The following is a 23,298-nucleotide window of genomic DNA, read 5'->3' on the forward strand; positions in this document are numbered from 1 at the left end:
GTATGAACACAGCAGATATTATGGAATCCAATTCAACGTACATGAATATAAATCTCAATAAATGTCAAAATATGTTTTATTTTAATGTTTTCATAGTGCAAACAGATATTTTTGGAACTGCAACTTTTCTTTGACAAGAGGGCTTTTAAAAGTAATATTGTCACTGGAAAATACAAAATCAGTCAGATTAAGTGACTGCCACAGACTTTTCAATGAATAATGCAGTCATCAAGATGAAAGACATGTATCTTTGTAGTCAGTCAGGGAGGAAAATGGGTGTCACGATCTGATTATAACTGGATGCAGAAGCAAGCGGAGGCTGAGAGGGTTGTGGAGGAAGGTTTATTGAGGAGGATATTAAGGTGGATCATTGGGGCGTATTGGCAGGTCGTTGAGACGGGGAACGTGCGGCAGGTGGTGGCGTGAGCAGGTGGAGGGTCAGCACGGCGAGGAACACAGGACCACAGAAGAGAAGGAAGAACACGGAGGTCAGAAGGGTATCTAAGATTGGCGTAGCTTAAGTGCAAGTTTGAGAGCCGTTGTACCGCAGGAGAATGCTAATACATAATGGTGGCGGAGCTAGTGAGAGAGGTGTGGTTATACTCAATGAGCTCCAGGAGGTGGGGTTGCGTGAGGAAACGCAGCGAAGAGCTGATTCCAGAGACTGATTTGCCCGCTCCGTCTGGCCGTTGGTCTGTGGGTGGTACCCGGAAGACAAGCTGACTGCTGCGCCCACCGCTTCACAGAACTCCTTCCAAACAAGGGAGGAGAACTGAGGACCTCGGTCCAAGACGATGTCGATGGGGATATCGTGGAGTTTGAAAACTTGATGAACAAGTAGGTTAGCAGTTTCAAAGGCAGAGGTAAGCTTGGGAAGGGGAATGTGATGGACGTACTTCGAAAATCGATCAACAATAGTGAAAATGATAGTGTTACCTTCAGAAGGAGGTATGCCGGTAACGAAGTCCAAAGCGATGTGGAACCAAGGGCGGATTAGGATGGGTAAGGGACACAGCAGACCAGTTGGGGGCAGGTGTGAAGCTTCCCTCGGGCACAGCCGGAGCGGGCTTAGCCGAATTCCCGGGTGTCTTTGACCAGGCTGGGCCACCAGAAAAGTTGCTGGATGAAATGGATGGTGCGGGTGATACTGGCATGACAGGTGAGCTTGGAGTTGTGAGCCCACTGAAGGACGTCAGAGCGTCTGGAATCAGTTACGAATAGTCGGTTTGGAGGTCTGGTCTTGGGCTCAGGATGAGTCTCTTGAGCGTGTTTGATAATTTGTTCAATTTTACAGGTGGCTGCCCCAACGAAGCAGGAGGAAGGGCGGATAGTTACATGTTCTTCAGGGCTGGAGGGGGGTGAGTATATGCTGTTGCGGGATCCAGGTCGGAAGGAGAGGCTGAAATTAAATCGGGCAGGGTGAGGCCGTATTCTTCCCGCTGGGTCCTGTTCTGGTTGTTTCATTCTGTCACGTTTGCGGTTTGGTCGAAGGCGAGGAAGGCAAGGTAAAAACATGGAGGACCCAAGTGCAGGGAAGCAGGGAGGCAACCCAGTAGTGCAGGAGTATATACAAAAATATATTTAATTCCAAAAACAAAGGAAAACCATGATCATGGAAAAGTTTAAATGCTAAATTAACAAAGAAACACTTCAGTAAACCCAAAACAAGAAACAAGACATGACTGGTGAAATAACTGAACGACACAACTGGCAACTATGACATAACACAGACAGTGACAATGACACCTGACAATGACATACTGCAAAGACACCTGACAATGACAATGAAATGACAAGAACTGAAAGAAACCAGGGAACAAAATACAAAACAGATTGACGAGACAACGAGGAACAGATGGACAAGACACGAGTGGCTGGAGAGAGCTGATTGGTCGACACAAGGTAGAAGGTTGATGAGAACAGGTGGACACAACAACCAAATGAGCACACGACAAAAATGGAATACAGGAAAACATGGAACAAAACTAAACACAACCCAAACCAAAACACAGACCATCACAGTCGGGGGTTAAGGCATTTGGCGGAACGGAGGTAAGCAAGGCTTTTGTAATCAGTCCAGATGACAAACGGTACTTTAGTTCCCTCCAGCCAGTGCCTCCATTCCTCCAGTGCCCAGATGATGGCTAGCAGTTCTCGGTTGCCAACGTCGTAGTTCCGTTCCGCAGGGGATAGACAACAGGAAAAGAAGTGAGGGCTCCATCCAGTGATTAACAAGTGCATCCAGTCTATGACGGGGTTATGTTTTTTGAGCCAAGGTATTCCGAGGACTACTGGGGTCTCAGGGGAAGGGATGACAAAAAGAGAGATGTCCTCATGATGATTTCCAGAAATAAGCAGGGTGAATGGAACTGTTTGGGTCGGTGACACGAGATATGACTCGCCCATCCAGGGCTGTGACTTTCTTGGGAGACGGAAGTGGTTGGAGAGGAAGTTGGAGCTGATGTACCAGTCCTTCATGAATGAAATTGTTGTCTGCACCAGAATCAATGAGGGCAACTATGGGTGTATTGTGAGCGGGACCAAGAATGCAAGAGGAACGGTCTTACGGGAAGAAGAGCTTGGGGAAGTAGTGGTTTGGCTCACCACGGCGCGCTTGGGTCGTGGTGAGCCTGGTCTTTTGGGCGTTAGGGGCATGTGGTAATTAAGTGACCGGATTTACCGCAATAAACAAACAGTCGTTGGGTAACACGGCGCTGACGTTCCTGGGGGTCTAGTCGTGTGTTACCTGGTTGCATGGGGTCATCTGGTGCAGTGGGGGGTGATGAAGGGGCAGTCAGAGGTGCAGAAGGCGGGTGAGGTGCTGACGGTGCAGTGCCCATGGTGGAAGTGATCTTATGCGCTCTAACCCCCCTCTCTTGTGCTCTGTCCCATAGCCGGTTGTCAAGGCGGATGGAAAATGAAATGAAATCCTCGAGAGAGAGAGGAGGGCTCATCTCGAGCAGCAAGCTCGTCCTTCAGCTGCTCAGACAGACCGTTCAAAAAAATGTTCCTAAGTGCGGCGTTATTCCCCCGCATTCACCCGCAAGTTCCTGAATTCTACTGAATAGGAAGCTACGTAATTGGTGCCCTGAGTGAGCGTAAGGAGGCGGCGAGTGGCTTCCCGGCCCTGAACGGGGTGATCAAAAACCTTCTTGAGTTCGGTGGAAAAGCAATCAAATGACTGTCGTACAATGGAGGAGTTGTGCCCTAATGAGGTTGCCTATTTAGCTGCTTTGCCGCGGAGAAGATTAGGGAAGAGGGAGAGAGAGAGAGAGAGAGAGAGAGAGAGGGCGAGAGGGGCGCAAAGCGCCATCCGAGCTCCAACAAAAGTACTGCAGGGCACAGCTCATGACACTCTGAGAGAATTGACTGGTTTTATAACAGCGTGAAGCATCATTCCAATTGCCAGTTTGTTTTATTGAATCTTTTTTTCAAAATGCCAATTGAACTCTGATGTGATACCTCAGCATATCTTCATCTCCACATATAGAACAGGCATATTTTAACAACTGAACTCATTAATATATATATATATATACACAGGATATACACATACTGTATATCCTCAAGAAGTACAATAGTGTATCTGTTTATTAGACATCTTTTCTTTTTTCTTAGATACACAAATGAATTAGAGGTCATAATTCTGATGGAGTCTGAAGTTCATGAATAAGGTACATGGTGATCAGTGTGTAAAATGTTGACAGAACGGAGTTGAGGAAATATGATATTAGTGTTTCCCTCCCAGGGTGGAATTAAAGGTTTTGTGTAATGGCCTGCATCATGGAATGTTTCTTTTCAAAGATTAAATCAAAACAAGTCATCAGAATTTATTGAAAACAATAAACTCGACTGCTTTTGATTTTTAATCACCTGACACTCTTTAAAAGAAATATATAATAATTCAACTCCATTAATACTTGAGGACTTACTGTGAACTGCCATTTCTACCAACAAGAAAACTAGAAATACTCAATCTTGGCCTGAACCAGAATTTCTTTCATCCCAGACTGACTGTTTCCCCATCAAATATAATACGTCTTAAAAAAAGATTTAAAAGTATTACATAATTGACTGAAGTTAAGAATAAAATTAAACAAGGAAATAAAGATGTACACACAAAAATGCATCACAAAAAGTTGAAACGTCAAGCCATAAGTATTCCTAACATCAAAAATACATTTTACCCCAACTTGTCTTTTAGATGTGGGCAGAGAAAGATATTGATCTTTGTGATAAATACTGAGTGTGCATCTCCTGGGGGCTCAGCTATTGATTGTGTTTGCGTTTTTTCAGATGGTCACTAAACGGAACACTCATTGATCTTGGGAATGACTACCGGCGTCACATGTCTGGGGGCAGCCTGATCATTAGCAACCTGGACAAGGACCAAGACTCTGGGCTATACCAGTGTAAAGCCTTCAACACGAGGGGTTCCATCCTGAGCAGAAAGGCTAGCATCCAATTTGCATGTGAGTACTAAAATCTCTGGCAAAACTCTGATACGCTTCATCAGGATATCTCTTGTAGGTCGACCTGACGTGCATGTAAAGTGCTTGTGGTCTAGGTCTTCTGATATTACCTATTCAGATTGCCACAAAATCAATTTCAGAGGGGTGATTGTAATTGAATGAAATGCCAGATGCAACAAACACTGTGGGAAAAGCAGCTGCTGAAAGTCATTGATTCTAATTGGTGGTTTCAGCTCTGACAGTATTGCTCAATCTAAACTGGCACATCGTTTGCCAAGCACCATACTTTAAAGGAGACCAACTCAAGTAATGTTTAAATAATGTAATTAATAATGCATTTTATTCACTTTGTAAACATCAGCTGCTTCTTTATGTACAGTATGTTCTTGAAGGCACATCTTAAAGATTAGATTTTTTTTTTTTTTTTTGCTACACTGCCAGTCTGCCACCCATACAGTACAAGGCAGTCAGAAAGTGGAAAGACCATGAAGTGGGGTCCTCTCTGCCTGATGGACACTCTCGTTCCTCTTTATCAAGATCGTTGACTATTGATTATGTCCCAAGGATGAAGACCCTTTACCTTCCTCTCATGCCATTATATATATAGTCCTGTAATGAATCTTACATGTGCGGTCAGGCTGGGCGAAAAGCATAGCCGTTTGACATTTATTGTCTGTCAAATGCACGGTTAGGGAGGTCTCAGAGATCAGCAGGGCTGATGCACTTTCTTTGTATAATGAGGACAACTTACCTATATACTGTAGGAATGCTGCGCCTCCTTTCAAGCTGGTGTCCTTTTAAACCTATTTTCTAGAGCCAGATCTCGAAAAGTGCAAATCAATTTGCACTTCAGCATCTTTTAGATGTTCATGATAAATTATGATTGTCCCTTCATTTCCAAGTGCTTCCAACCTCCTTTAAATTTCTTAGGTTTAAATCAACAAGAGATTTGCAGGTTATCTCACAGCCCTCCTCTCACTAAATTTTGAAATAGTATTACATCAAATGTCTTTTTGTAATAATTATTAGAATCTGCAGTTGAAAACAATAAGTCTTCCAGCTAGAGAATTCTGTTATTTACGAGCATGTCATCGAATGTTCTGCCTTGTTTGTGCTCAGATCATTCAACTTCTGAGTCAAGTAAAAAGATGTCACAAAAAGACTTGTTTGGAAATTTCTACATGATACTGGAGTGTGGGATGACTCATTATCTATTACCATTACTCTTTTATTTCCGGGCACTCATCTTTTCAGGCAAAGAGAGTCTTTTTGCCAAGGTATCACTGCAAGTACAGTGAGGTTAGCCTCAAGCATATACAGTGTGTGATCATTTCACTCAAGTGAGGAACTATATATATATATATATATTTTTTTTTATTTTATTTTATTTTTTTGCTGCAAAGGCCCAGAAAAGGTTTCGTCTTTAATGCAACATCTGTACTCTCTGTGTGTGACATTCTATTTGAAAGGGTTGTGGTTAGTTCAATTTTTTGCAGTCTTTTGATCCACAGTTCCAAAAAATGAGGTATTTAGACAATTCAAAGCATTCACAAAGTAGAGAGGCCTTTCATTTACTTTTATTTGCATTTTTGTATTTATTTATTTTTATGGATATTATTGAAGTTATGAAGACTAAAAATGTTCAAGGCTTTCATTAAATAAAAAAAACATACAGTACAACATTAAAAACTAACTTAAAAACACAGGCACGGTGGGGCTGGTTAGAGTGTCTGCCTCACAGCTCTGAGGACCGGGGTTCAATCCCCGGCCCCGCCTGTGTGGAGTTTGCATGTTCTCCCCGTGCCTGCGTGGGTTTTCTCCGGGCACTCTGGTTTCCTCCCACATCTCAAAAACATGCGTGCTTGGTTAATTGAAGACTTTAAATTGCCCGTAGGTGTGAATTTGAGTGTGAATGGTTGTTTGTTTATATGTACCCTGTGATTGGATGGCGACCAGTTGAGGGTGTACCCCGCCTCTCGCCTGAAGATAGTTGGAATAGGCTCCAGCCTGCCCGCTACCCTCGTGAAGATAAGCGGTACATAAAATGGAAAAATATTTAATTAATATAATATCAGCTGGGTGTATGAATCTCATCATTCCTTGGACTTGTAAATTAATACACTGTAAGTGATGGACTCACCAAAGCAACGTGCTGAGATCACAAAGAAGTCACCTCAGTCTCTATTTCAAGTCAGCCATCTCCTCCTGTGACCCTGGTGTCCTGTCGTGACTTGGCACTGTTTGATTCCGCTGCGGTCATCAGAGGGCTGCTCATTAATCTTACCAGTGCTCTGTCCCACTTCTCGCCATAATCTTCTCCCTCCTAATTTCCCTTATCGGTCACACTGACTTTCTTTTGTTTATGTTTGGAAGGCTTACATCAGTCTGTTAAGCAGAGGGTGCAGGCAGATTAGAGAATGGACAGCAGCGGCTTCCCTCAATCACTCGTGAAGTCAGAGGTGGTTTATCATCTCAGGTTTAGGTTTTGTCTGCCAGAAACTGCTCATTAATTTGTAAGGGATAAGTTGTGCTGCGAGTATGGATGGGGAAGCTAATGCTTTTAAGTGCACGATTACACCACATTTAATAATGATGCTACTTATGGCTGCTGGCAGCGCAAACTCATTTGTCATGCATGCTCCCTAGTGTTTGTTCAGTCCGTGTGCTGCCTAATCTTTTGTGCAAAACAGTAAACATCATACAGCTATATCTATCTCTTTCATCAGCACTCCAGATGCTTTCAAAACATTACAGGCTGTCAGGAGATTTCCCAGGGCAACCAATGATGTCCTATTAAAGTCCCATGGCTCAAAGTGTAACATCAAATACATGCCTCAGTGAATAAGTGAAAGCTGGGGAGGGAAAGCACATGATCCCAAACATATAGTAGTCCATTACTGTTAGTGATTTCATATTTTTAAGCTTTAATCTAAATCTAAAATGTTTACCTTATTTCCTCAGATCTTGACAACTTCAAAACGCAAACAGTGAGAAGTACAGTCAACGTCCGAGAAGGTCAAGGAGTGGTTCTCTTATGTGGCCCACCAGCACATTCTGGAGGTAACTTGCTGTAACATTTTTCCATTTAATTTTAGACTTTTTAAATGAATCATAAGAATTCCATTTTCTATCAATGTACAGTATAAATCCATATATTTTCCTTTAATGGCATATGAGATGCGTTGCAAAGATACAACAGTCCACTTTATTTGGGCTAAGTGGCATTGTAGCTGGCAATGTCAGTGTCATGCACCGCAATTGGCTTTTTTAAAAAAAATATTTAATTTAATTTTTTTAGAACAGTATTCTCAATAGTCATACACCCATTCTCAAAAACATACTGACAAAGCCATTCCTTACCAGATTTCCTTCGTCTGGATTTGTCATGCCAAGCTACTTATGAGTCAGCTAGAAGACTTCACAGTAAAACATCTTTACGCATTTGTTTTTAGAAGAAAGGGCTCAAAAATATTTGCTCAAATGACACTCCAAACTGAGATGCCATGTTTTAGTTTCCCCCTTTGTGGGCAACTGAGAAGCATGAACAACGGCTGCTGAGTTTCTCTCTCGTCATACAGTAGCTTGCACATTGGAAAACCAATTTCCCACACAAGAGAACCATTTGTAGTACGGTGCACTGTACAGCTGGTCTATGGGATAATGTGCCAGAGTACCCTGTGTGAAATACAGTTTGACAGCTTTCTGCTCTGACAGGCTTATGCACAGTTGCCTGCTGCAACCAAAGCACTATTCTGTATTCTCACATTCTTAGAAAAGAATCAAAGCCTGGTGTTGCTATCTTTTGTTGTCCGTAGCTTGCTCCTTTTATTTCACGTTTTAAAAGAAGCAACATGAACGTAAACTTTATCTGACACCTGCAAAGCTCTGTATATACTCCGCAATTTTTAGTGGGCTGATGCACTGTGAAATCAGGGCCAATTTCAAGTCTTATTGGGCATAATTCTTTGCACAATGAAACGGGTAACAACAGACAATTCTCCCAATTGGTCAGACAGCGATCACATTCATTTCTGACCTGCACATTTGAAGCAAGTTACATTTCAAACTCCTGAGTCTTTGTCTGCTCAAAGTGGATGAACATCTCAAATGAATCGTCTTACACTTTATGGGCCTGATATACTACAGGTTTGCACATGCAAAAAAGGGAGCAAACTTGGTTGTGAATGCAAACAGATGTGGAAGCTGATCTACTATTGGGGAGCGACCACGATTGCGTCTCTCAAACACGCTGAATTCCCGCACAATTGATTTGTGGAAAATTCATTTAGCACACGCAGTGTGATTTATCAAACCCTGGTTGCTTATTTTACATCTCTAAATACCAGGTCCAAACCAGCCCACAAAAAGGTGCCGGTGTATCACAGGCAAGATGAGAGGCTTTTATGCTTGTGTAAACAATTTTTGAAATGCCAACAAAATTTATCGCAACACCAATCCAGCAATACAATTTTGGTGCTTCTGAATGATCTAAGAGCTGACTTAGAGCCAGTCACAACAAGGAGTCATGCCATAGGCTTGTCACATATGACAGAGCTCCTTCTAACTTTGCATTTCCTTACATCTGGGGCGATTTCAGCGCACTGGGACAATTGTCTGGTGCTGGCATCTCCCAGAGCAGTTTTTCAGGCATGCTGTCTCAAGTTTTAAAGTGTTATGCAGGCTGGGCACATACATGCGATTGCCACTCGGGACGAGTTAAATCAAATGAAACATGGCTTTGATATGGCTGCTGGCTTGCGCTAAATTATCGGAGTGATAGATTTCTTTTTTTCTGTAACTCAGTAAAACTTTTGTTTGTCTTCCACTAACACTTCCAATTCCATCACGTTAAACTAATACCCACCCCTTTTTTTTTTTTTTTTTTTTTTTACCATTCAGTATTCTTATTTTGTTGTACTAAACTGGTTGCCCTATGACAGCATTTTAGCCGTGATATTTATTGGCAGAGAATATCGGCACTTGCAGACTATTTTTTGCTGTTGGTTTATGATGCTCACCTACAACTGCGAGGAGCTTCTCAGCTTCAAACATGGATCCACCATATGCTGGGCCCACTTCCTGGACATGACAAGGATTTATCCCTACTTCGTTGTGCCTTGATATTTCCTAGATCCCGTTGACGCCTGCCTGGTAACTGTTACTGGCTTGTTTTGAGGGACTTCGGACCATTTGTTATTTTCTCTTCAAAAGTGGCCAAGCGTTCTGAGACAATTGCTGGAACACGGGCGACGCCTGCTGGCGGTGGAGAGTTACTGCAAGAACTTAAATTTCAGTTTTGATATTTTACGAACCCTGCACGAATGTCCAAGTGTATACAACGATACCAATGTCACTGATGATTGTTTTTCCACAGGTCTGCTGTCAAATCTGTTTGTCAACTGAATGAGATGAGATGTATTACCTCACCCAACACAAATGTTACATCACAAATATTAAGTGTTATTAGCCACCAAATAAGGTTGAAACACTCATTCCATATATTAACCAGGGTGTGTGCGTGACAATGCAAAAGCTGGGAACCGATTTTTTTTTTTTTAATCTTAGATCCAACAATTAATTTCCTATTCCACTGGTATCAAAACCACAGGAAAATTTTAGAATGAATTTTAAAAAATCAGAGGCGTGGTCTTGCTCCTTGGTATAAAAAGCCAGAGCTTTTGCTCTTCTGAGCTCTTTGTTTGTTTCTCATGCCTGCTGAAAACACTGGCGCACTGCCAGGGAGCCCCACCACTCACCACAAGGTGGCGGAGACGCACTTAACCTTCCTCGATCGACCAGCCTGCCTAAGTTGTGTTCTACTTAACGCCGGTGCAACGCGTTGTTTCCTAAGTACAAAATGGTGCACAATTGGGTTATAATAACGGTCACAGAAGTTCGCAACTCTCGCATTGTCGCCGCACATGCTCATTCCATCCTCGCATCGCAGGTTCAGTCATTCACCCTACATTTTGTTCTTTACGTACGTTTGCTTGTAATATTTGTAGTCCAGTCCCTCTGCATTGTTTCCCTGTAGTTTTCCCCCTTAGATATAATACAATTTTCTATAAAATTTCACTTCCTGTGTTGCTTTTGTGTGTTTGACTGCAACAATAAACCGCTGTAATCTAGAACTCTTATTTCCTCCATGTAGCGAATCTTCCAGAATAGAGAGCTTGATTAGAGGTTTTCATCACTTTTCCTCAAGTTTATGAATATAAAAAAAGACACCGTGCCCCTTTTGTGTCAAAGATAGGTTGATTGTAACTTTCTGATGTACATCAAGTTAAACCGGAAGTAAACGCAGGCTTTCGCTTCCGGCGTATTCTTTTCCTAAATTAATTCCACTTTTATCCAAAACCAATATACGCTGCAGAACTATGAACTTTGTTACTTCTTCTTGCCAAATTACAAGGAACATTGTGTCTACATCACTGCAACCAGGTGGGAACATTTACTTCCCTCCATAGCCTTAGCTTTGCTCCTTGAGATTGCATCAGATGATTGACAGTCCTTCAATACCAGTTATGACTCATACACTCGCACCTCAGAAGTGGTAGACTGGACAGCATAACTCTTCACCATTCCAAATCTGTTGAGTAAGTTTCTCTTAGAATTGTGTATTTACTATTCACCATGGCAGATATTTCTTTTATTTTGATTGAACCGCTGCTTGTGAACAAGCATGACAATTATGAGTTCTCTACAGCACACCATCTATTTATGGATTTGTCTGTCTGCATCCATGCCACCCATGAGCAAAATCCCTTAGTGACCTTTGCCTCCGAGCTCACATATCATAGGAATGCCTCTTAATGAATGACGATCCATTTTGTTTTTGCTCCCTTTCCTTAAGAGGCCTATTCCTTCAGCAAAGATTACATATTACATTTGTTAAGTGTCATTTTGGTATTTAATATATATTTTCTTCAAAGAAAATGTGATTTGTACTGCAACACTTCTCGGCACCTGTCCTTTGGGATAAAAATCACTTAGTACAATTATGAAGCATAAAAAGTTGACACATTATTTGACTGACACAGAATAATCACTTTTGTTTTACCATGGGAAAGCTGTTTCTCTTCTCGTAAACTTGGTAAACGAAAGAACATTAAATGTTGGTTGTCGTCCATTGTTGGGCTTTGTTTACTGTGTTACATCCTTAGTGACTTAAACTGCAGCAATCACCATCCAGCATACACACTCCACAGTGAATAGGCAATATACATTTGGGTTTGGCCTTCCATATTGTGAGCTGGAATGACATGTACCATGCAGAAAAAAGTCAATGCGCCATACAATTTAAGCATTTTACTTTTTTTTTTCAGAACTGACTTTTGCATGGATCTTCAATCAATATCCCCACTTTGTCCAACAAGACAATCATCGGTTCATCTCACAGGAGACTGGAAGTCTGTATATAGCCAAAGTAGAACCCTCGGATGTGGGCAACTACACTTGTGTGGTTAACAACACCATCACAAAGGAGAGGGTGTTAAGCTCCCCAACCCCACTGGTTCTCAGAAGTGATGGTAAATCTAATAATAGAGCTTCAGTAATTTGTTGTAAAACAGTTTACCAGGTCCAATACTGTGTTCATCGGGCAATGACAAACAACAGCAAGTACCGTATTTTCACGAACATAGGGCGCACCGTATTAAAAGGCGTTCCGCTCCTCAGAAATGATGCGAAAGTTCGCACAGTGCAAGCAGACGATAGCCCAACCTACCACAATCCATTCCCAAATTGTGGCGTAACTCGCCCGTTGCTGCTTCCTAGTCTTAGTAAAACTGTGTTCGCCATCTGTCATCCATCGCTCCCACGCCGCTCGCAACTTCACTTTGAACGCCCAGTTTACACCAATGTCCAGTGGTTGGAGTTTATTAATCCATTGCTCGCGTTGGTCTTCCAACTCAGGCCATCTCGCCTTGTTTACGCGTTTTGTTTTTCTTTATTTTCCACGGAAACTCAGCGTCATCTTCTTGACTTGGGGAAGCTCGTTTTCCTGCTTTCCTGCTTTTCCGCTTTCCATGTTCCTCTGCGTAACTGATAGCTTGAAGTTTAGACTGTGCTTCGTAAGCGTGTCTCTTCGAAGGTGTCGTTTTCCACTGCAGTCAAGGCAGCCTCCACTGGTAAAGTAGCAGTCAAGCCAGCCGCCCCTAATTTTGCTCATACTAGACATTATGGTAATAAGTCGCCAACTCGCGGCAAAAGCCACCTTCAAAATAAAACCTTCCCAATTATACGGACGTCGGTGCTCTTCGGTTAAGGAATGCAACCAGCAAAATTAATTTAAATCTTGAGATACATTAACAAATGTAGTTTATTTGATATTTTAGGAGAAATAAATGGTAAATGGACTGCACTTATATAGCACTTTATCTACATCATCATCATTTATCTACATCATCACAGTGCCCAAAGCGCTTTACAAAGCCTCACATTCACACACACATTCATATACCAATGGACGGAATCAAACATCCTGAGGGGGTGATAGCTTAAATCATATTGTAAAATCACATTAGGAGGCTCAGCTTCAAAATTCAATGGTTATTGTGAATTATAATCATAAAAATGAGCACACAAGTCAACTTTCCCTCGTTGTTGGTGACGTAGCGGAACACGGCACCTGACGACAGCGGCACGGTAGGAGGAAGCCCAGGTAGTTAGAAAGTTGGCCCTGCCCCATTCACTAGTATCAAGTTACCCACAAAGCCATGTTGTCTCTGGTGAAAGTTTACAAAACTATCTGTCGTAAAATGCGCACTACAGAGCCAGGTAGAGGTGTTGATGTTCAGCTCTCCATCTGCGTGCGTCTTCAAAAAGTCAATCCATCGCTTTTTTTCCCTCCTCATTTTTGGGTGCTTAAATAACGTCACCGAGCTGTTCAGTAAATTCAGGCATCCAGGAAAGACACATTTTCGGGGTGTAGCCATCGTTAGCTTGCTAACTTCAACCAAGTTTCTGTTTTCTAGTGAGAAGAATATAAATAAAGTCATAAATCATGTTATCACAGGGGATACATCTTTACTAAGCATGTATTTTTCTTAATACTTTCCCTAAGTTTTTCTTAAGCCACTATTTTCTTTAGCAGCCCTTGCAGTGGTCACTTTTACTCAGCAAGCACAACGATTTTCTTTATTTGTGGCCCCCAAGTGTGGCTGCTCTCTCTTTGATCCAGTGTGTATGCCATGGCTACAGTTCATTATTGATGTACAAATTGTCTCCCTTTTGTAGGAGTAATGGGAGAATATGAACCTAAAATAGAAGTTCATTTCCCTGACTCGATTCCAGCTGCAAAGGAATCACTTGTGAAACTGGAATGCTTCGCTCTAGGAAAGTAAGTCAGCATCATTGTGGCTCTGAGATAAGATCATCCATGCATGGATTAGCCTTACTCAAGATGATTTAAGCTTGCTAAGGCATCACATTGTTCATTTTCATACTCATCAAGCCATCTAAGTCCTTTTTAGAGCTTTTGAAACCTGATATGATCTTGTACAGTAAGCGAAAAAGTACCTTTCTGTTAAATTTGTTTGATGAGCTATACTGTACAAAGAATGCATACAGTACACATTTTGATCACAGTACCTAACAGTTGTCATTATAGGAACATTTTCTTTTCTTTTGCAGCCCTGTCCCAGAAATAAGCTGGAGGAGAACAAGTGGAGTCCCTTTCCCAAGTAAAGTAAAAATGAAAAACTCAAATGCTGTTCTGGAGATACCAAATTTCCAGCAGGAAGATGCAGGAACGTATGAGTGTATTGCAGAAAATCGACGGGGCAAAAATGCTGCACGAGGTCGTATTTCATTCCATGGTCAGTAAACACGCTGCTTCTTACATTCTCCACTTAATTCGCCAACAGATCATACTGCATTCTGCCAAGTCTTACAAGAAGGATGTGCAATTTAACCTACATTTACTCACAAACACTTAAGAATTGTCTTCAGTGCATTTGAGTGCATCATGGTTGAGCTTTACGATAAACAGAATAACTTAATCACAACAATATTCCTGAGTCAATCGTTAAGACCATCTCTTCCACATTCCAATCCACAGTGGTTTCATGAAAAGGAAATGTCCTCCTATCTTCCACAGAAGGAAATGAGACTGGACAAAAAGTTCAGACTGACTGGGATTAGGGGTGAGAAATTGTCAGTCTAGCTTTTCCGGGACATGTCTGTCTCTCAGGAAGATGCTGGGGTTTTGTGTATTTTTTTTTCATGGAATGGTGCACCAGCATTAAAATGGGAAATACATCCATCCACCCATCCATCCACCGATCCACCCATCCATCCATCCATCCATCTACAGTATATAAGTATAGATATTTGTGTTTTAGAGACCCCCAAAGTCAAAAATTCCATTTCACTTAAATTGCTGTTGACAAAACCTGTTAGTTCCAGAATTGGCTGCTGTTGTTTACTGGCGCTGTGGCGCAATGCAGGCAGAGAATGGGACTAATGTACTTCCAGGTGACAGATACTGTATGTGGGGCTTTCTAGCAATATTGTTCTGAGCAAACCTTTTGTGTTGGCATTACAAGAATAACAATATACTTCAGACAACAGATTGTGTAGATTTACTGTATATTGACTGATTAACAACAAAATGACATTCCAATAAAAACTAAGATTTTTTTCTTATACCTAAAAATATTCATGCACTTTTAGGAAATGACCAGTATTTAAATGAAGAATCTGCATGGTACTATACTAAATTGCCATCAACTTTTTAGCACCACTGAGATTGATTTACTGTATGTTGTTGGTCAAAGTTTTTACCCAGTCGATCTATTTTCAGCAGTGTTTGAAAATTCGATTCCAAGGTCATAGGCCAGATTCACATGAATATCTAGTGCCAATCTGAATCAGTACTTCAGGTTTCCAAGTCAAGCATCGGAGCGTCACCTGTTGGAGTTTGATCTCTGATTGGTATGTGGGTAAATATATTACTTGAATTACTCAGTAATTATATCTAGCCTATTTTGCAGCATCGCATAATATGAGTGAGTGAACATGAGTGGAACAGTGTGACTGGTTAGCACATCTGCGTCACAGTTGTGAGGATCGGGGTTCAAAATCCTGCCTCGCCTATGTGGAGTTTGAATGTTCTCCCCATGGTTTGAATGTGAGTGCGAATGTTATTTTTTTTTTTATATGTGCCCTGCGATTGTCTGGTGACCAATTCAGGGTGTACCTCACCTCTCGCCCAAAGTCAGCTTGGATAGGTTCCAGCACACCCGAGACCCTAGTGAGGATAAGCGTTACGGAAAATGGATGGATGGATGGACTATAATATGAATAAGTATAAACTCTAATAACACCAAATATTGTACATTATATGCATTAATCTTTGCATGCGCTGATTTTTTAATATTCTAATTACTACTCATCTCACTCACCCCTTCTGTACTATACAGTGGAACCTACGATTTAATGGAATAATAGGGGAGGGGGGCGTCCGTTTGTCCGTTACATTGAAGCACATTTTTTGGAGGGGGAGAGTATATTCAACAATATTACTGGACAGTACAAAATGATTGATTTGTACTTTTTCCGTGGCCTAGAACGCCCAATACAGTACAAAGATATTGTAAATAGATATAAAAAAAGCTTGAAAATGTTTGAAAAGTATGAAAATGTATCCAAAATTACCACTCTGGTGTGCTTGTTGTTGTGGTGACTAGTGGCAAGTTGAGGCGGGTCGCTTTCATGAGCCGCAAGGAATTAGTGTGCTCCCTTTTTCCAAATCCATGAATTAGATGCCATAGATGAACGGCTTGACAAAAAAACTGTTCTGTGCCAAAAATACCATGTTCTAGACTCCAGAGACTTGTGTGTCGTATTGTTCTTAAAGGTAACACCGCCAACGTGTGTGCTCTCTCTGCACAGTCAATAGAACTACTGCCACTATGGCCGCCACGTCAATCCATTGCCTGGAAATGTCGCCATATTCAACATGGCCACAATGTCAATGCATTGCCTTTGATGGGAACTTCACCACATTCAACATGGCCACCACCGAGACATGGGCAGGTCCTGTTGGCTGTATCTCGTCATATTGTCTTTCTGTGACTCGGAAATATACAAGTTCCAATGCCTATCTATATTGCGTCAAAGCGCCAGTAAACAACAGCTGCCAAATCTGGAACAAACAGACTTTTACAACAGCAGCTAAGTGACACCTGCATACCATTTTTGGACACATGTACTGTCCAGACGGTCTGTTACTTTTGATATCCATTGAATCGGGGTCCGTTAAATCAAAGTTCCACTGTATAGCCTGATTCTTGTATGTGACGTGCTCGGTCAAGGGGAAGGTTTGTCTGGCTTGGAGTATAAGGGTGACATAACGATAATTTAATCATTCTGTCAACTGGAGAAGAGGCAAAAAAATTGCTACTTACTGTAAATGGCAGCTGGCCCATTCCCTTCAGTCGGCCCATTCATAAATGATTCTTTGTGTGTTGCACTGTCATGCTCCCTGCGCGGTACCATGGGAGTACCCGCTCTCATCAGATCTCGGAAGCTAAGCAGGGTTGGTCCTGGTTAGTACTTGGATGGGAGACCACCTAGGAATACCAGGTACTGGGCTTGGGCAGTGGGCCAATAACCTGCTCCTGTAAAAACCTACAGATTACAGAAACTGCCATTGTGGCCTATGTGTACCTCATGGCACTGAGAGCTCTAACTAACTAACTGTCATGCAGAGGGCAAACTAAAGTGAGAAGAGCTAAAGAGCATACAGACTGTTAGTTACCCTTTTGTAATATATATATATTTTTTAAAGACATTTTTCTACTGAGAAATACAACAATTTAGAGCATTTTACTGTAACGACTGGAAACCTAATACAAAAGGATGCTATTTTGGGAAATAATACCTTACATGTTTAACTTTTAGAGTCATATTTCACCCTGGAAACATTCCAATGTTCACCTTTGTTTATTCCACTATTGCTGTAAAAATAATAAGTTCTCTATATTTTCTACAATAAAAATGTAACTGGAAAGTTGAAAATTGTATATCTTACAATGTTCTGTTGCAGTACAAATCTTACACATTCGTAGCCAAAAACGACATGTATAAGGCTCTGCTTTTCCAGCTTTTTGATTTCTGATTCCACACTACTAATCCAGTGCCTTGAGACTGCAAACACATGTTTGAAAAGGTAATCCTCTCATTTATTTCAAGCTAAACCTCACTGGTTCCAGACAATGGCAGACACAGTTCTGTCCATCCACCAAAAGCTGTTCTGGGAGTGTAAGGCGAATGGAAAGCCGAAACCATCATACAGCTGGCTGAAGAATGGCGAGCACGTGATGTCAGAGGTAATATAACTAGTTGGGATTCGCAGGGGCACGGCACAGTGGATGACTGGTTAGCACATCTGCCTCACATTTTTTAGGTCCTGGGTTCAAATCCGGCCTTCCTGTGTGGAGTTTTGCATGTTCCCATTTAGGATTTTTCCGGGAACTCTGGTTTCCTCCCACATTCCAAAGACATGCATGGTAGGTTAATTGAACACTCTAAAATGTCCGTGGGTGTAAATTGTTGGCTGTTGTTATGTTCCCTGCGATTAGCTGGCGACGAGTTCAGGGTGTACCCCGCCTTTCGCTCAAAGTCAGCTGGGATAGGCTCCATCACCCCCGATACCCTAATGAGGACATGCACTTCAGAGAATGGATGGGAGTCTCATGGGAATATATAGAAGGTTAAAATCAGGAGAATGATTCAATAAATGATGCAAAATTTGGTTGATTTGGTTGAAAGATTTGCGGCTCATACAATATCTCACCTGACTTGCTTACTTGCATGTTAAAATAGAACTTGAATTAATGTAACTGAGTGGCACAATGGCTCAATGTTATCCAAAAAGAGGTCTTTAAACTGCCCTGAGGACTTCAGATAACTCTGAGGGCTCAATTTCTGTTACCAGCATTAATCCAGCGGGTCAGGTGGTGTAAACCTGCATGGAGGGGAGTTAGACCAGGTTTTTGTCATTTCGCAGACGCTTGCAAACTGGCATATTTAAAAAAAGGGTGCTCCGCGCCGCTGTGGAACTGAACACAGTTGACTTCATTCGCCGCCAATCAAAGCGGCGCCGCTCATTCCCTTCAGATGTGGCACAATGACAGTCTCACATGGAGACATCTCTAAGCGGAAGAGGACGCAGCGATCTGTACGTGACTGGAACATTATCACTGCTCTTGACTGGTTTGGCGACAGACAACGTGAGCGGGTACCCCTATTAAATACAGAATTAGCTGGTGATAACCACTAGCGACTTATCTATCCTCACCCCCGATCGTTCGTGTGCACCCCCATAGCTGTGACCCAGCCATTGGGATGATTTAAGAAATATACTAAGGCTGATAAATTAATAAAATGATCAAACAATTTGAATAAATATTTTTTTTAAATGATTCCGAGGGTTTGATGCTTGCTGTTAACATTTTTATGAATGTCTGACATCCACCACACGTCTGGAATCTGTCTGCCTGTGCCCCGATTAAATTCACGTTAGACCAGCGGTCTTCCGACTGCGCCGGACATAGACTTGGTCTTAGCAGGCGAAAGTTTAGACCGACTTTCTGCCACTAAATTGACACTGCGCCAAGCACGTCAAAGAAAACATGCTCGTTGCGCCTCACCCAGCTCATCGTAGACCAGTCTGCCAAACTGGCAAACATGCAGAGCATGACTTGCGCTCGCATGAAAATTAGAATATGCCAGAAATTGTGCTCGCACACACGCACACACACACACACACACACACACACACACATTGGTCAGTCTCAGTGTGGAGCTGTTATTTTTACAAAATATTGACCTAAGTGTTGAGAATTGCTTGCTCTCTTTGATGAACTCTCTCTTTGTGCAACGTGACAAACATGATGGTTTCATACAGGCCCACAGAAAAAGATTATTTTTCTAATTAGTAATGCTGTATTTTATTGTTATGCAGTGATGAGGGCGGCACGATGGTCGACTGGTGAGCACAATTACTTCACAGTTCTGAGGACCCAGGTTTAAGTCTGGCATCGTCTGTGTGGAGTTCGCAGGAGTTATTTCCGGATACTATGGTTTCCTCCCACATCCCATAAACATGCATGGGAGGTTAATTGAAGAATCTAAATTGCCCGTAGGTATGAATGTGAGTGTGAATGGTTGCTTGTCAATGTGTGCCCTACGATTGGCTGGCGACCAGTTCGCCTAGTCAGCTGGAATAGGGTCCAGCACGCCCACGACCCTAGTGAGGATAAGCAGTATGGGATGGATGGATGGATGGATGGATGGATGCTGATTCGACCAGGGTTTTCTGATACCAGGATCGTAACGCAAACACCTAACAATAAAACAAAAACAATAAAAATGTCTCAAAACAAAAAACACATTTCTTCATATCAGGCTCTCTGACTTCATCCCACAGTCCAAAAACAAGGATGATAGGTTAATTGAAGACACTATATTGTATGTCTGGCAGTCAATGTTAGCTGGGATAGCTGGGTGAGTAAATGGATGGGGGAGGAGGGTTAAGGAGGGCATGGGGGCGTAGACTGACTGCAACTGCCAGACATTGTTCGTTTGTTTTTTGCAGCAGCTGTTTTGCGTTGAAATAAAGCAGTAAATATAAATTGGACAACCACTGTTTGTTTCTATTACGAAGCCTCTTGCTTAACATAAGTCGTAACAAGACTGAGTTTTTATTTACAGCATACGTTTATATTCTATTTTCACACCATGCTGTTTCTGCTTCTTGTTGTAATTATATCACTGAAGCTGAACATTTCCCCCCCAAAATATAGTGCATAATAAATTATGTGATTTTGTGTGTGTGTGTGTGCTCAGAATCGTTGACATTAAAACTATTGTTTAAAAAAAAAATACAAATATTACAAGGTACAGATTTTTATTACTCTCAACCTAATTACACGCGTTTTCATTTAAAAATGTATCGTTAATCCCCTCAACCTGTCACATTTCACTGCAGAGTCGAGGATAAGCATGTCACATTCGTCTGTGGCATCGGTCAATTTAACCTCAACCTATAAAATGCACAAATTACTTTTCAACATACAGTTGTGTCAATGTTCTCCTGTGTTCCAATATGAACATACGTAGAATGTCACAAGGGTCTTTTGGCTTTTATATCTCCTTTTCTGATGTCTTCCTCTCCTCATGGTGCACAAGTAATTGCTTTTGTGCCTTCGGACATCAAAGACTGGCATTGCAATGTTTGTTTTTCCTCTACAGGACCGGATACAAATCGAAAATGGGGCCCTGTCCATAGCTGCATTAAACCTGTCAGATTCTGGAATGTATCAGTGTGTAGCTGAAAACAAACATGGAATTATTTATTCCTCTGCCCAACTAATGGTGTTAGGTAAGATTGCCTCCTTCGTTATGCTTTTATCCTGCTTACCTGTCTGTGTTTGATCATCTTCTGAGATAAAAACCAGCAGGCATCCACATCTCTCCCCTGCAATCAGTGTGCAGACTTATTTTATAGACTTGCCAACTAAACATGAATCCAATAGAGTGTCTCATGTTCATCTCAGTCTTTTCATCATATTGATTTGGATACTACAAGAAACATTGCCCATGCATATCGATTACGTAATGATTTATTTACAAGCTTGACGACTTTCATCTGACTGAGTACTTCTATTGTCTTTACATGTGATAGAATTTGATGAGAGCGGCACAGTGGATGACTGGTTAGCACATCTGCCTCACACTTCTGAGGACTGGTGTTCAAATCCCGGCCCCACCTATGAGGAGTTTGCATGTTCTCCCCGTGCCTGCGTGGATTTTCTCCGGGTACTCCGGTTTCCTCCCACATCCCAAAAACATGTGTAGTAGGTTGATTGAAGACTCTAAATTGCCCGTAGGTATAAATGTGAGTGCGTATGGTTGTTTGTTTAAATGTCCACTGGCGACCAGTCGAGGGTGACCCCGCCTCTCACCCGAAGATAGCTGGGATAGACTCCAGCACACCCGCGACCCTAGTGAGGATAAGCGGTGCAGAAAATGGATGGATGGATGGATGGATGGAGTTTGATGAGCTAAATTGAGCCAAACAAAATGCAACGGCAAAGTAAAGAAAGTATTTTATAAAGGTGTTTAGACACTAAAAAAGAATCCCACTGCACCACTCATCAGTAGCAATGCCTTGCTCATTTTCCCACGTTCCGTCCTGCCCTTTTCTGTCCTCTCTTATCTTGTTCTCTCGGTTAGTTATTGCATGTCCTCACCGGGTGCCCCCCCCCTCAACATCTACAAATGACTGTTGTAATGTTGTTCTGCTGTGGTTCTCACCCCTAGTCCCCTTGTGTCCACTCTGTCTTTCTGTCTGTCCCCTAAAACCCTTTTCTGTCCGGCTGCATTTTCAATAAATATCACAATAAAAATGCAAAAATAAGCAGAGGGAGGATTTCAAACTCCCGTGGTGCACAGCAAAATTGTTCCAGCACAAAGGCATACAGATCCACCATTCTGCAAGGCCAACGGGACAGGTTTAAAAAAAAAAAAAAGAGAGAGACATTTTCGCAATTATCAGAATGTTGGTCAAAATCAACAATACTTCCTATAATAACTAACTCCTGCGGACCAAAATCCAGACTTTCCTTTTCCGGCAGGGAATATCAAATATGTAGGCATTATTCTCTCACCAAAACATACAAAATTAAAAAATCTAAATCACGTACCTCTACTGGGAAATAATTTGTGACAATTTAAAATGTTGGAACAGCCTACCTATCTCATTTCTAGGTCATATAGCTTTGGTAAAAATGAAACCATGACATCAAATTAACTATTTATTTTTTTTTAAATCCCATTCAACCCCATGTTAAAGTGATTCCAAACGCTAGATTCTGCCATTTAAAATTTTGACTCTAAAAATGTGAAAAATAGAATTAGCCTATCTATCCGTCAGAAAAGTAAAACAGAAGGGGGACTTGATGCATCGAACTTCAAACACTAATACTTAGCTAGCCATATACAATACCTCATTAAATAGTCACATACATATGTTGAATAGCAATTTTAGCTGGAACTAGAACAGATAGATTGCAATAGCACGGAACTTTAAGACCTCCCATTTATCAGCACAAGTCTCAAATGGCACAATTGTTTTAGGAATTCGATTATTGCAGACACTTCATCATCTTGGTGAAAAAGTCTAGAAACCACACAATCTCGGTCAGCACCATATCATTCCTCTCCAATCTGGCACAATCCTGAGATTTGAGATTAACAAAACACCCCTTTACTGCAGCATATGGTCCAGTACCGATGTCCCTCCCTTTGGGACTGGTCGGGGCGCTTCGGCTGGGCTGGGGGACCGCCCTGAGTCCTGGGGAGTTAGTGGAGTCCCCCTGGCTGTGTCCCTCGTGGGATGGGCTCAGTGGTTTGGCCCCTTCTTGCGGATGAGGGGGGTTGGGCCAACACTTCCTCAATGTGCCATTTTAGCAACTCTACACCAGTTGACTAACATGCATGTGACACGGTGTTCATTCACTAATAAGTTCCATAGACTCTCTATAGGCCTGAATTGCTTGTGCCGGGACCACTTATAATAACACAGGTTATACTAAGATGTTTAGATGCTATAAAACCGTACCACTGCACCACTCAGTTGCACTGCCTTGCTCATTTCTCACATCCTGTCCTGTCCTGCGCTTTTCTTTCTTCTCTCATCTTGTCCTATTGGTTAGTTGTTGCATGTCCTCACCGAGTTTCCCCCCCTTCCGCAAATAAGAAAACAATTTTACTTTTGTAATGTTACTTGTGGTCAAATATCTAGACTGTCTAACTG

The 23,298-nt window shown here is 41.9% G+C and overlaps 1 protein-coding gene across 1 annotated transcript in view; it reads left to right on the top strand.

Moving 5' to 3' along the window:
* The window catches only part of cntn3b (contactin 3b), a 73,505-nt gene that overhangs the window by 26,031 nt on the left and 24,176 nt on the right, over positions 1-23,298 (top strand). The window contains 7 exon segments of the mRNA XM_061687580.1: positions 4,297-4,472; positions 7,434-7,532; positions 11,798-12,001; positions 13,710-13,812; positions 14,106-14,290; positions 17,670-17,806; positions 20,733-20,862. Coding sequence (XP_061543564.1) covers positions 4,297-4,472; positions 7,434-7,532; positions 11,798-12,001; positions 13,710-13,812; positions 14,106-14,290; positions 17,670-17,806; positions 20,733-20,862 — 1,034 coding nt within the window.

This window comes from Phycodurus eques, chromosome 10 (genome assembly GCF_024500275.1).
Source record: "Phycodurus eques isolate BA_2022a chromosome 10, UOR_Pequ_1.1, whole genome shotgun sequence".
NCBI classification, from domain to species: Eukaryota; Metazoa; Chordata; class Actinopteri; order Syngnathiformes; family Syngnathidae; genus Phycodurus; species Phycodurus eques.